The following is a 13,809-nucleotide window of genomic DNA, read 5'->3' as shown; positions in this document are numbered from 1 at the left end:
TGGATGTTATGTATAAAAATATTCGCGTTTCAACGGTGAATTGACGTATATTTTTTATCACCTACTGAAAATGTATGATGAGATAAATTTGTCTTCCCGCTTTTAAAAGATAAAAATTAAACATATTTACAATTTTAAACATAATAGTACTTTTGATTTTTAAGAAATATTTGTCACTACCAAATTAATAAAATAAATCTTCGATCGATTAATTCACGTTTATAAAACTCTTAAGCACTAACTATACACAAAACTCTTTTCTCTATCGTTCTTGTTCGAATTATAAGTATTTTTTCATCAATGGATATATTTAACATGCCTCTTAATTTATTTAAAAATAAATTAAAATGAATTCTATCTGGCTGCGATACACTCCCACTTGCTTTTTAATGATGCACGCGCTTACACACACCTGAACACTTACTCTTACACAAATACACGCACCCTTACCTGTACACTTACTCTCATGCAAATATACACAAACGCGCCCCTTTACACATATTCATATATACGCACGCACACATGTCCCATAATTTAATATATATTATTATTATTTAGGAACTTCGCTGGTCTGTCTTTCAACTTTTTTTTATTATGTCTTTTAATCATTGTTGACTATGTTTCTGAAAAATAAATAAATAAGATAAGTAAATAAATAGAAATTAGAAAATAATTTTGTTGTAACATAACAAATATTCCTGAGCTTTTGGCATGTTGTAAAAAATTGACTGATTGTCCGATAATATTTTTTTGTTTTTCTCATATCTGTGTAAAACTACTTACGATTGTCAAAAGTAAAAAAAAAAATTAGTTTGGATCACATAAAAAAAATTAATTATTAATAATTACAACCATTGTGCCATTTCCACTTAAGGATAACCAGAGGGGGTGGAATGCCACAAACGTCTATCCAAACATTCTTAGCCTATTCCACATTGCGTCTGCTTTTGACATGACCAGACTCGAGATTTTGATCATGCCACGTTTTTCTCCGTTCTCTTCCTACGCTACCATTTATAATCGTATATTTATATCATATGTGTATATCTATATATATATGTTTTATAAATTTCCGTTTTACTATTCTTCCTTCGTCTATTCGTTTTACACGACCGCACTATCTTAGTGACCCTTTCTTAATCTTATTAATTATACTAGTCTTCGATTTGCACTCTCGTCTGATTTCATAACTCGTAACCCTGTCACACATCGATTTGACAATAAAAAAAATTAGTTTCACTTTAAGACAAGCGCCGTGGCGCAGTTGCTAAGACGGCCAACTATGAAACTGGCGTCGCGGATTCTATTCCTGCCAGTTGCAAGAAAAAAACCCAAGAAAGATTTTTTTCTCAATTGGTCTGGGTTTTGTGGTGTATTTTTCAATACTTTCTTCCATATCCCCTCTATCCCACCTGCTGACAAGCTTCAAAAAAGAGGCTTAGTGGGTTATTCATTAAAAAAAAAAAAACTACGAAATGAAAAAGAGAAATTTAGTCAACTAACGATTTTGTTAGTATTTTTTTTGCGAATGGACGATTTAAATATGCTTAAACACCACATAATAGCAGAGAAGGTAAAAATATGAGTGAGAGTAGAATGTTAATATATTTTAAGTTGTGTGTATATTAGAACGTTCATCTATTAGACTTAAAAACATCAACATGAATTGCTTTATTTGAAAGCGTTTAACACGCGAAGCAGATAAGTAACGTGATTCAGATTCGATGCTAGATAAAAGGTCACGGGCGAAATTGGATTTAATGATTCATAATACACTCTGACTAAAATAAACATTTTTTACACTCACAGCTGATATATTATTAAACACTTTTCTCGGCTACGACGCCTTTGTTTCTTATTACAGAGACAAAATGTCCGCCTTCAAATGAATACTTTTACTTTCTTCATCTTAAGCTCCTACAAAAAGGACAGGATGGGTAGAATACGGACATAATGATCTATTTCATTATGGTAGAGTCGTCAGTATATTTTAAAATGTTAAACAGTTAAGGGCCAGTTGCATTCAAAGTTATGTTTAATGTTGAATGATTTTTGCGTTTTCGCGAAGTGAGAAAATTTGCCCTAATTCAATACATGTAGCGAATCTATAAATACATACAAACAAAATAGTATGTTGTAGAAGGTAGTATTTTTTAAGCCTTGGGTACCTATCCCACACGCTTGCCAAGCGTCGACAAGCGCAAGTTTGTCGTTTGTCGTTTGTCGTTTGTCGTTTGTCGTTTGTCGTTTGTCGTTTGTCGTTTGTCGTTTGTCGTTTGTCGTTTGTCGTTTGTCGTTTGTCGTTTGTCGTTTGTCGTTTGTCGTTTGTCGTTTGTCGTTTGTCGTTTGTCGTTTGTCGTTTGTCGTTTGTCGTTTGTCGTTTGTCGTTTGTCGTTTGTCGTTTGTCTTTTGTCGTTTGTCGTTTGTCGTTTGTCGTTTGTCGTTTGTCGTTTGTCGTTTGTCATTTGTCGTTTGTCGTTTGTCGTTTGTCGTCAGACGTTTGCCTTGCCTTGCGAGATAATGATCACTATTTGGCAGAACCCACAGAAAAGGTAATTGAAATGTTTTTTCCATCTATTTATCATGCTTTTAATTTTGGGAAACTGCAGCGTGCAGGGTACGAACTTACACAAATCCTGACAGGACATGGCGGATTTATGAGCTATTTACACAGATTCAAGATATCTGAGATCAGCACTTGCCCATGCGATGATGTTACTCTTCAAAATGTCTCCCATCTATCGATGCATTGCCCCTTTAGTTTACAGAGAATGCAACTGGAGGCGCGATGCAGAAGTCCAAATAAGGATTTACACGACGTTCATGTAGTAATTGGTCATAAGGACTTGTCAAAAGAGGTAACATTATACATGATAGATATAGTAAAGGCAATAAAAAGTAGCAATGATGGCAGGACGCCAAATGTCGAACACTCTTCAAGTGGATCGGAAGGTCTTTTGACGAATGACAACAGTCCGCCTTCTCCTGACGAGTTTTCTGTGGTTTCCTCGTCACTAAAGCGAATGCGGAGAAGCTCCTAAAACAGACCACAGCCGAAACATCCAACCCGATCCATACATATTATATCAATTAAATAATTAAACCATTTGTGGTGATACGCACGTGTCTATGTCAACTAATTGCTCGTCCCATCTCAACATCGGACTTTTTTTTGCACCACAACACGCCAAAACACCCAATTACAGTGGTGATTTATATCACCGAACACCCAGGCTTGAGAAAAATCACATTTAATTTTTGTGTTCTCACCGGGAATCGAACCAGGAACCTTCCGTGTGTGAGTCAAGCGTCTTGACCACTTCACCACGGAGGCCATGGAGTTGGGACTTATGTCTCAAATAATTTGCAATAAACTAATGTATGTAAATAAATAAATTAATTAATAAATATTTTACAAAAATCCCTGTATTATTTTTTTTTCTTCAAAACGTTGGAAGTGTTTGTTTCTGCGGCCCTACAATATATTTAGTTATTCGGATTGGCCTGGGATCGGATCTGATTTAGGTCAATTGAAAATATTACACCACACGTATTTTATATTGTTATTTTGGGATGTGATGTAATTTGTCTATGACATAAAAACATATAAAAATGTAATTTTGTCTAAAATCTCTCAAACTTATCTACCAGTTATTTTGAAGTTTGGTAAGGATGTCTGCTTTTATGTGAAATACATTTGATGTTTTGTCAGTTTCTCGGCTTATTCGAACCCGTAAACATATTTTCATTAAACTTGGTAAAAACGAGGGTGAAGTTTTGACACTAATGGAAAATGAAGTCTGAAGTTATAAAAGTACGATGTTCATGAAGGTCATTTACTAACTTTCTCTCATTATTTTAGTAAAGAGCCTATTCGGTTTAACATTACCGAATAAAAATAACAAAAATATTTTATGTGTTTTCCCCAAATTTAAATGATTAAGCATGGACAACAAATAAAAAAACTAAAGCATTATTGGTAACCCTCGTCAACAACACAAATAATATTCTAAAAAATAAAGTTAGTGAATCATCTGATAATGAAAAATCCCTCAATCTAACATAGCATTTATTTGCGGAACTCGAGTTCCTCGAGGTACATAAAATTATAAATAATATTTTTGATATAACTAATAAAATAAATAAAACATCTTTTTTTCCCTAAAACTAATTAATAACCAAATAAACAATATTCCTTTAAGTCCACTCCTGTCTAGCTTCAAAAATAATAATATCAAATTACCACCCTTTTAGGAAAAAAATACTTGATTTAATGGCTTCACGTGTAGTATTTAGTAAACATGATAGAAATAAAATAGGAAAGAATGAATTAGTTACGTAAACCTTGACGAAGAAGCTTGTTTGTTTTGAAACCGGTAGGGAGATTTTTTTTTTTTAATTAGTGGTAAAAAAACAAAATTGTTTTATTTATTTTATTATAATGAATAACCACAAAGTTAGTGCTTCAAATATAAAATGTATAATATTTTTTATGTTTACTTTTTTTTGTAAACATGGACTAAATTTACCCCCTAGGGAGTTATTAAAATCGGCATATTAACACAGAGATGGAAGACACTTTATAGAATAAAATATGGAAGTCTAGACAGATTTTGTAATCTTTTAAGATCCATCAGTAAAAAGGTTTCAGATTTTTAACTTCACAAAAATAAACAAATAGAAGCAATACGAACGTTTAAACAGTGGCATAATAGCGAACGTTACACACTGTGTAAAGTGGCTACTTAAATCAGCCAATGGCAGTTCATAAGCTCTTTAAATGGCTAAACTTCTATTTTCCTCTCTCTGAAATGTTATTCATCTCTGTTGTAATATGTTAAATTTATAAAGAAATGTTTGGTAAAAATGGTTTTTAAAATTAAAGAAATTTGTTTCATATTTTTCAAATGATTTTTTTCTTAAAATAAAAATCTCGTACTTGCAAACACACGTGCCGTATTTATTCTGCAACAGAAATTGTTTTTTTATATTCAATTTTACAACAGCGTCGTACAACATTCAATAATAAACAAAAGAAATGGAAGAGTAATAATTTATTTTTTTTACCCAAATCAAACTTAATTACTTTTAATTGACATGTTTTGCTAAAAGTTAAAGAATAGCCCTAATTTTACTCACGTCACGTCATCAGTCTCGTTTTAAAAGTTTTTTATTTGTGGAAAATGCCTTAAGAAAATAATGAATGTCAAAATAAAATAATGTGTCACTCAGGTGTCCGATGTAGTAAAGTGTGAGATAAGATAGTTTAGAGTGATTGAATTACTCCGCCTCGTGATGTAAGGCCTACTTACTGGATTAAGCTAAGTAAACTGGAGCATCCCATCCTTGCAAAGCTGGTATTTTGGTTCTTATAGAGCTTTATTTTGAGGGAATTTTAGAACTCTCATGCCTTAAGACGTTTTCCTTCCAATCTAATTAACTTTATGTTTTTGGACTAAAAAAAGGATAAGTCAAGTAACTATATGGTAAAATCAAGATTCCGAACACTTCATTAGGTATTCAGCCGATATTATTTGTTAAATATGGATAAAATAAATTACTTAAGAACCAAGACTAGATTGTGGCTTACGCGACAAACCATCAATTTGCTATTGTCCTAGAGATTTCCACATGCAACATAAAATTCATCATCATCATAAAATCATAACCATATACGCCCCGATGGTGCATTATGCATTGAATTACCTAGTATATATAATGCAGCGCATATCAATCACCTGTTACGTAAATATAAGGTGATCAGTCTAACGCTTCAAGTATAGGTCAGAACAATGAAATATTTTAAATAAAATTACCTTCCAAATCAAAAGTTCATGACAAAATTCAAATATCGTGTAATTATCTTCACTGGATTTCCATTTAAAGATTGTTTACATGAATATTTTCACCAACAGCCCACAGATCGGCAGAACCCAACTTTTTAAAAAGCCATTAATTTTAATTTATTAAAACAAAGATAGATTAGCCATCAGATTTTTAATAAGCCACAAATAAATTTATTCCCACGTGGGGCGCACGTCTCAAGAGTAATTGACTTTTTCCAAACGTTTTGAAAATTATGCCATGGTAAAATTTCAATTGAATTTCTCATCTTTAAATAGTTTGTAAACCCGAGGTGAACTTTGCATACGGTAAAAATATGGAGGTTGTCTGAGCGAGGGTTGGCAGGGGGTTGTGTGGAGGGAGGGTGGAAGGGGTGGGAGTACGCTCATGGACCGTTACCTCAGTTGGCTTATTTAATTATCTGCACTAAAAAAAGAAAATGACGATCGAGCGGTGCCTGGGTATGATTGCCTATTATCAGCTTCCCCTCGGCATATCTGCCACACTTTATGAAATTGTATATGATACACCTTTGTTGCAAACGAATTTTATGTTTCCAGTTATGCTACGGATTTTTTAAAATGATATTTTAACGAGATACGTAAACTCCTACGTTTCTTTGATTTTCGTATTTTTTTTGTTTTCGTATACGCAACGTTTCATTAATTACAGTATAGTTATGAGTGGTTAAGCCAATATTTGTAAATCAATGAGGAAGTTCACTACTACGGAAAATTGGATAAAAAAAATGTTTTCTTAGTCCCATTTTACGGCGAAAGTTCTTGAAAACGTATGAAAAAACTAATAAAGTTAATTTTAATAAAAACGAACTACTTTGAACGCCGTCACTGGGTCTTCTGAATCTATCAATGATACGATGATAGATTTCCGGTTTACGGGAAACCAATTCACCAATCAGAAGAACTCACCGAAGAACTTGTGACGTCTCACGCGGAGTAATTTCAAAACTACGAAACGTTAAAAAATCATAGCGCTGATAATACGATAAATAAACATATATTTTTCAACTTTTGACTTAGTTTGGTAGTGTATTAAAAAATTTAAAAACCAATAAACTTAAACATTGTTGTTTTAATGACTAATGGAATTGAATCTTTTAAATATTTGACATCTGATCTTATATGATCAGTTTTTTAAGGCATTACTATTGTCCAAAAAAATGTACAACTGGCATTTAGATTAAATTCATAAAGTGAATATTATCGAAAGTGTTAAACATAGTATGTAAGCATTATTTGGCATTGCACGCAGCCATATAAATTATCAAATTTTTAATTAAATGTAATTTTTTTGGCATTTAAAAATTGTCTCGCATTTGTGAATTGACTAAATATTTTTACGTCCACGAATACTCGTATAGTTACTTTCGTAATCTTTATTATAATTATCATCATCCCCTATCCGAAACTGGCGGTGATTAGGCCACCATATTAGTACTTTAAATGCAGCGTACATTGACCATCTGTTACACGAAGATAAGATAATGGTTTCAGTCTTACGCTGCAGGTGCCAGTCCAGGAACAATGAAATATTGTTGTTAAATTTCACCTTTTAAATCAGTTTTACCTAGGAATCGAACCCCTCAAATAGGGTAAACGCGCCATCCTCACTATGAGGCGGACTTATCCCCACTTGATTTCCTTATTCAGGAACTTTACCTGAAACTTTTTACCGTCGAGTCAAAAAGACTCACAAGAGCGATAACAATTAGGTTGTTCACTGTCTTTTTTATTTTTTTTATTTGTTAATAGAATATCAAACGAAGCCAATATTTTTAATTTTTATAAATCGATTTAGCAGCGCCATGACTTTTTTAAATTTTGTATTTCTTATTTATTTATTTTTATTTTTTTTATTTAATGCCCAAAATACACAAATTTACATAGACACAATTATACGTTTTTTATGTCCCGACTTATTAGAAAATTCCGTGTTAAGTCGAGACTCTTCGATGTATAAATCAAAAATAATTATTTACATATTAAAACAATATACAGGTAATCAAAACAATATGCAAAATAATCAAAACAATATGCAAAATAATCAAAACAATATACAAAATAATAATAGAAAAAATATAAATAGTTAAAATTTATACATATCAAAATGGAATGTAGAAACGTTATATAATAATACGTATGACAGTGATGACATACACAGATACGATATACGTATGTGGATAATAATGAAAACAGCAGCGATGTTATGCATTTATTCCCGAAGCAATCTCATACAGTGGTCTCTACCCCTCGATACAATCCAATTATGGATGTTCATCTTAAATATAGACGTTGTTTTGGAGAACTTAATATGTTCATCCAAGACGTTGAACACTCTTGGAGCTATATATGAAAAGTGTCTCCGAGCAAACATCGTACGCGTTCTCGGTATTAAGTAGTTTAGGTTACGCGAAAACCTCGTGCGGGCATTCTGTTGGCAGTTGGGACCTCCTTCCGTAGTCGCCTGACCAGAAAATGGTCAATACATTCTTGATATAGATTTAACGAATATCAAAAAAAAAAATCTGAAATAAGTCCGCGTGTTACGTCAGAGGTTGTTCTATGATAGTTCTTCTGATTGGTTCGTTTACGGTGACTAAACCGGATATCCTTCAAAGCTCTCATATCATTGGATGGTTCATATGAACCAGTGACATTATTTAAAGTAGTGCGTTTTTATTAAAATATTTATTTTTTCTTACATTTAAATTTAATGCTCTAATTTTTACCGCGCTCAAGAAATATTTTTTTGTATCCAATTTTCCCTTGGGGCTGAAGTTCCTCGTTGAAATGTTACTATATAAAAACAGGGAACATCTAAGTTTGCCAATGTGGAGATATCACATTTGAATTACTAAAGATCTATGAAACACTAATGAGTAAATTAAATTTATGTTTTTGAACTCCCACGAAAACGGTCCATTGCATTGGCCACACCCCTAATATGCCACGATTCGTGTAAATTTTTTACTTTGTGATGGTTAAAATTTGAAAAGAAAATAGTCACAAATCTTGATGTCACAATTATCAAGGCCAAACATGTCGCATTTTTGTAGGGATGTATTTTCTAATAATCATTTATTTTTTAAAGTTATGTATGACAGCATTTCTCCACTATATCCCTATGGATTTTGAGCATACAATTATTTTTTTCTTAATTAATTTCATAGGTTTGTTTTTATCGGTATTCGTAGTATATGATATTTCCCTATTACTTGTCACAAGTGAGAGGTCATTTGCATTTATCACCAAAATAAGCGGTCGAAAATCTAACTCCATTTCCTTTGACTGCTTCCCGTAAGCCTCAAAGAAACTAATTTTCGGACGCAAATAAAGGATATTGGATGGTACGAAAATTCCGGCCCATTACCGTGTGACTGTATTCCACATTTCCCTTTAAACTTATTCTCCTACCTTTAGATTAAGAACCATAAATTTCGGATGCGACCCTGGATACAAATGATTACTAGCTCATACTTCCGTGGTTGTAGTAATTTGTAAGCAGTCCGCCATCTTATTATTCTATTGTTCAGTTACTGTAAACATTTTTTTACAAACAAACCATCACGCTGTTTTCCCGTAGGGGTAGGCGGAGAATATAGAACGTCACTTTACTCTGTCCGAGAAAAAGTGTGTCTTACGGTCCGAAAAGTAAGGTAGACCCTGCTTCCTAATTCATTAATGCATCTTTTCACGCACGCACGATGATTATTCCTACTTTTGACTTGTCTATCTTTAAGTATTTTTTAATTTGGTGATGCCATGTTTTTCTATCTTCCTCATTTTTTGCATCCATCAACAATCGCATCGTTAAGTCGATTCTGGAGCTGTCCACTCTATTGACGTTATCTCTCCATAATCTATGAACTATACCTTGGGTATCGCAAGTCCGTCTAACTTCTTGACTCTTGATTTTTTTTCTCTTTTTGAATCTTGGTTTTCCCTGCGATTGCCCTTAGTAATTTCATCTCTGACGTTCTAAGCAGTTATTTAGCCGTTCTTCCGCTGTCAAATTACTCTCCATGTCTAAACCACCGCAGCCCTTCTTTTATTGATTTAGCCGATAACGCCTTACATAGTAATGCTAATAACTTTTATTCCAGTAAAATGGCTAAGCAGAGCCAATTCTACCATATAAAACAAAAATGTATTTAATTTTAATATAACAATGTAGAGATAACTTACATTATATGTTTAAAATATTAATAAAAATACAATAAAATATAGTAAATGTCAATCCATCCTAATTTTATCGTATTTATTTATTTATTAATTTATTCAAAATTACACTCGTTTATATAATCATAAACTTATTGAGGCTTTTTAGGCTATGCTAGTATTGAGCCATAATAATTAACAATAAAAAACATAGTAAAATTATAGTATCATTGAAATCAATAGAAAAAAATACAATAACATAATTTAAATCATAATTGGATATTACGGTTTCTAGAAACTCACATTACGAGTATACTATAGTATTGTGTGGATTTGGACAATACGTGTGAAGTATACTATTCTCTGTCGGATATCACGTGGTTGATTTTTTTTATTTGTGAATTTTAGTAATAATGAACAGATTATATATTCATCATTTCCCTTTCCGCACATAATGGTGCCTAGGGCACTGCGTTGGTACATCCTTTTGAATTAATATTTCATGTTAACCGTATCGGGAATCGAACCCGAGACCTCTTGCATGGTAGGCAAATGCGCTGACCGCTACACCACGAGGCCGTCATTATATCTCTTTAATCCAAAGTCGCTACTATAAATTTATAACGCTTTCCCGATCCGACATTTCCAAGCATTTGTTGAATGTTTCAGATGCTCAAGTCCTGCCGCCAGCTCAGCATGACGGTACGGAGCCCCACGGGGGGCTGTGGGGCGGGGGCGCAGCGCCAGACGTGCTCGTGGATGGACCGCCAGGGGAGACCCGTGTCCCCTCCCCTGGAGTACCAGCGCGCCGCTCCGCCCCCGCCGCCCGCGCCGCGCCCCGCCCCACCTGGCTCTCGCTCCAGCAGCAAGGACAGAAGCATACGAAGGGTAATTTATAATTCAATAATTAATCATTTAATTAAATAATCTTACCGGGAACTGAACTCGGAACCTCCATGCGTGACGCAAACATAATTCATAATTAATATTTAAGTGATTAACTATGCAGTCAAACATTTTAATCATGTTAGCAAATTTATTAATTTACTTAAATCTTGAAGTACAAAAATATATGCAATTTGGCAGACTTATTTCTTAAAGCAATATCTTCCAGCCAACCAAAAAACAGACCAGTCAAAAGAAAAGTTGGTCAAAATTTGTAAACTTAAATTTTTAAAAACTATGTATGCACTGTCAATTGATTTCAAATAACAGCTCAATTTAGTATGCAGATTACACTTGCACATATAAACTAAGAAAATATACAAACTTACACAATAAATGATGAAGATTATGGGATCAGGTAATGAATTTAGAAGGAGACAGGAAGAGGATTCAGGAAAGAGAAGGAATAAAAAAAATGAAGTGAGGTTAGGGTTCTAAGGATATACTTAATAATAATGTTTCAGTCGTTTCATAAAAGTGGCCTAAGAAGGTGCGGTGCATCTTTGACATGAAAAGGTAGCTCATTTTAAAGTCTGGCACCTTGAATAGAAAAGGAATTTCTGTAGAAATATGTGCTATGTCAAGGTATACAAATGTAAATAACCAATTACCGATTTTTCATTAACTACCGCTTTCGAGACGTTCCAGTCTCTTCTTCAGGACACTAATTACACCAGCATGTAAATCTCACTTTACACCTTTATCACAGTGGTTGGTGGGAAAACGAATTCCGAATTCGAGAAATAGCGGGAGGTGAAGCTCTAGGGCTTCTACGATATAGTAGACTGTATTTTAAATTTTATATAACAAGTGAATATCCTCGAAATGCGGTATGCAGTGTCAATCAGTCACAACCCCAACAAATGAGATGGATTAGGAATGGATGTCCCTAACCTGGTTTGTTCTTGATGGAATTGCGGTGGTCCGACTGGTCAATTGCAAGCGGCACCAACACTAGGACAGGCCCCCGATCTGGAGCTGAACACTGGTGGTTAGTGGAGACAAAGTCTATGATGCGGCACGTGTTCAACGAAATAATATGTACGACACGAGGTCTTGCTGTGGCGGGTTATCAAAGGATACTGAAGGTGGGAAGTGAACAGTTGTTGTGGGTAAAAAGGATTTTGAAGTGTGACAATATTTCAACAATACATACCCACATAATTCGTAATCAGTAGTAGCGCAAAAATATAAAACCAGCGTGCTGATAAGACGCATTTTGTTATTAGCTTACATTAACGTGCATTTTTTATTTATAGATAATATTATCATATTACATACATTCTAGTACACTTTGCCAAGCTAGGTAATTACATTTAAATACATATTAAAAATTTACTAGTCAAAAGAAAGAACAGACAAATAAAATATAAACTTATAACAATACTCATATTGATACATACACACATATATACATATACATACAAACATACATACATACACATACACATACATACACATACACACATACATATACCTATGTGCGTACACATACATACATACATAAAAATATAAAATTTAATTAATACATGCAAAACTTTATGATTGCCTTTTGTATTTTGTCATTATTATTTTTTTTTTTCAACATCTAACCCTACGACCAATGTCATAAAAGAGCGCGGTAAACACTTTCTTCAACTTGACAACTCTCCCGCTTTTCCACAATTCTGGCAAAAAATTAAGCACCTTTTTGCCAACATAATAGTGTTGCCTCAATGCCAGAAGAGTGTTGACCCCTTCACTTAGTATCAGATCCCTATTGGAGTATCTTGTATTATGATTGTGGTTGATAATGGGGTTTTTGTCTATATTTATGTGTGTAGCCACTACCGTTCTCTATTATATACTGTTGAATAATATTAAGTACTGAATTATTTAAAGAGCAAGTCTCTTAGATAACGAAAAGTTTTTCTTTAGATTACTCGGATTAAAAGTATTTACCAACATTATTCATTAATCAAGGGGCTGTCTGTTAAATATTACATCTGAGTATATTATTTTGTAGAACAAAAGTTTTTATCCGGATATTATTTATCAGATTTTAGTATTATTGTCAAACACGTAAGTTTATCCATAGAATTAGCTCCAAAAATGGGTCATGCGAACTAAAAATACTTCCGAAAGTTCGTCTAGTAAACATTTCACTTCGCTGCGCGGGAATATTCTGTTCCTGGGTTCAAATAAAACGTAAAACTCACAGTTTGGGTGGAAGCAATATGGTGAACTGAAAACAGTTACTTTGGCTTAGAAATTCATATTGCTTGAGTGTCTGGTTCAAGAGCTTTTAGCGAAAGAACAACAAACAAAAATATACATTGCCATACAAATTTTCAGCGTGACATTATGTGGATAGTATTTATATACATTATAAAACTTATAAGTTTATTGCTTTAGTAAATTACAAAATATTTGTTAAAATTTAGACAAACTAAGTCATGGTAATCTGTTGATTCAAAAACTGTGTTAAACGCTATGAGCCATTGCAGATCAAGTGAATCAACTAACATCATTTATTTATATTCAAAGTTCTCTGTGAGCGTTTTGCCTAATTTTTCTAGGAATTTTTTTTTTGGTATTTTAAAATCACGCTCACATTTCCGTGTTAACTGAACTTTTTTATTAATCTTTAATTAGTTTATCTTAATCTTTAATTGAGTACTTATTTAGATTGTTTATTCGATATAATTTTTCGATTATATGTTCGATTATTTATTCGATGTATGCTTATTTAGATTATTGATTCGATATAATTTTTCGATGAAGCATTATTACGTTGGAGCGTTGATCAATCATACATAATATTTACCTATACTTAGATACGCTATTTCTCTCACCAAAAAAT

The 13,809-nt window shown here is 33.2% G+C and overlaps 1 protein-coding gene across 1 annotated transcript in view; it reads left to right on the top strand.

The window, feature by feature from the left end:
- LOC148283274 (whirlin-like) overlaps nt 1-13,809 on the top strand; it is a 96,972-nt gene that overhangs the window by 69,410 nt on the left and 13,753 nt on the right. The window contains exon 4 of the mRNA XM_088223751.1: nt 10,692-10,910. Within this exon, the coding sequence (XP_088079877.1) occupies nt 10,692-10,910 (219 nt within the window). The remainder of the gene's footprint in view (nt 1-10,691; nt 10,911-13,809) is intronic.

This window comes from Micrasema longulum, unplaced genomic scaffold (assembly GCF_059751315.1).
Source record: "Micrasema longulum isolate JH-2025_06_02 unplaced genomic scaffold, ASM5975131v1 h1tg000251l, whole genome shotgun sequence".
Taxonomy (NCBI): domain Eukaryota; kingdom Metazoa; phylum Arthropoda; class Insecta; order Trichoptera; family Brachycentridae; genus Micrasema; species Micrasema longulum.
Note: the sequence above shows the minus strand (reverse complement) of the source record. Positions and strands in the feature narration are given on the sequence as shown.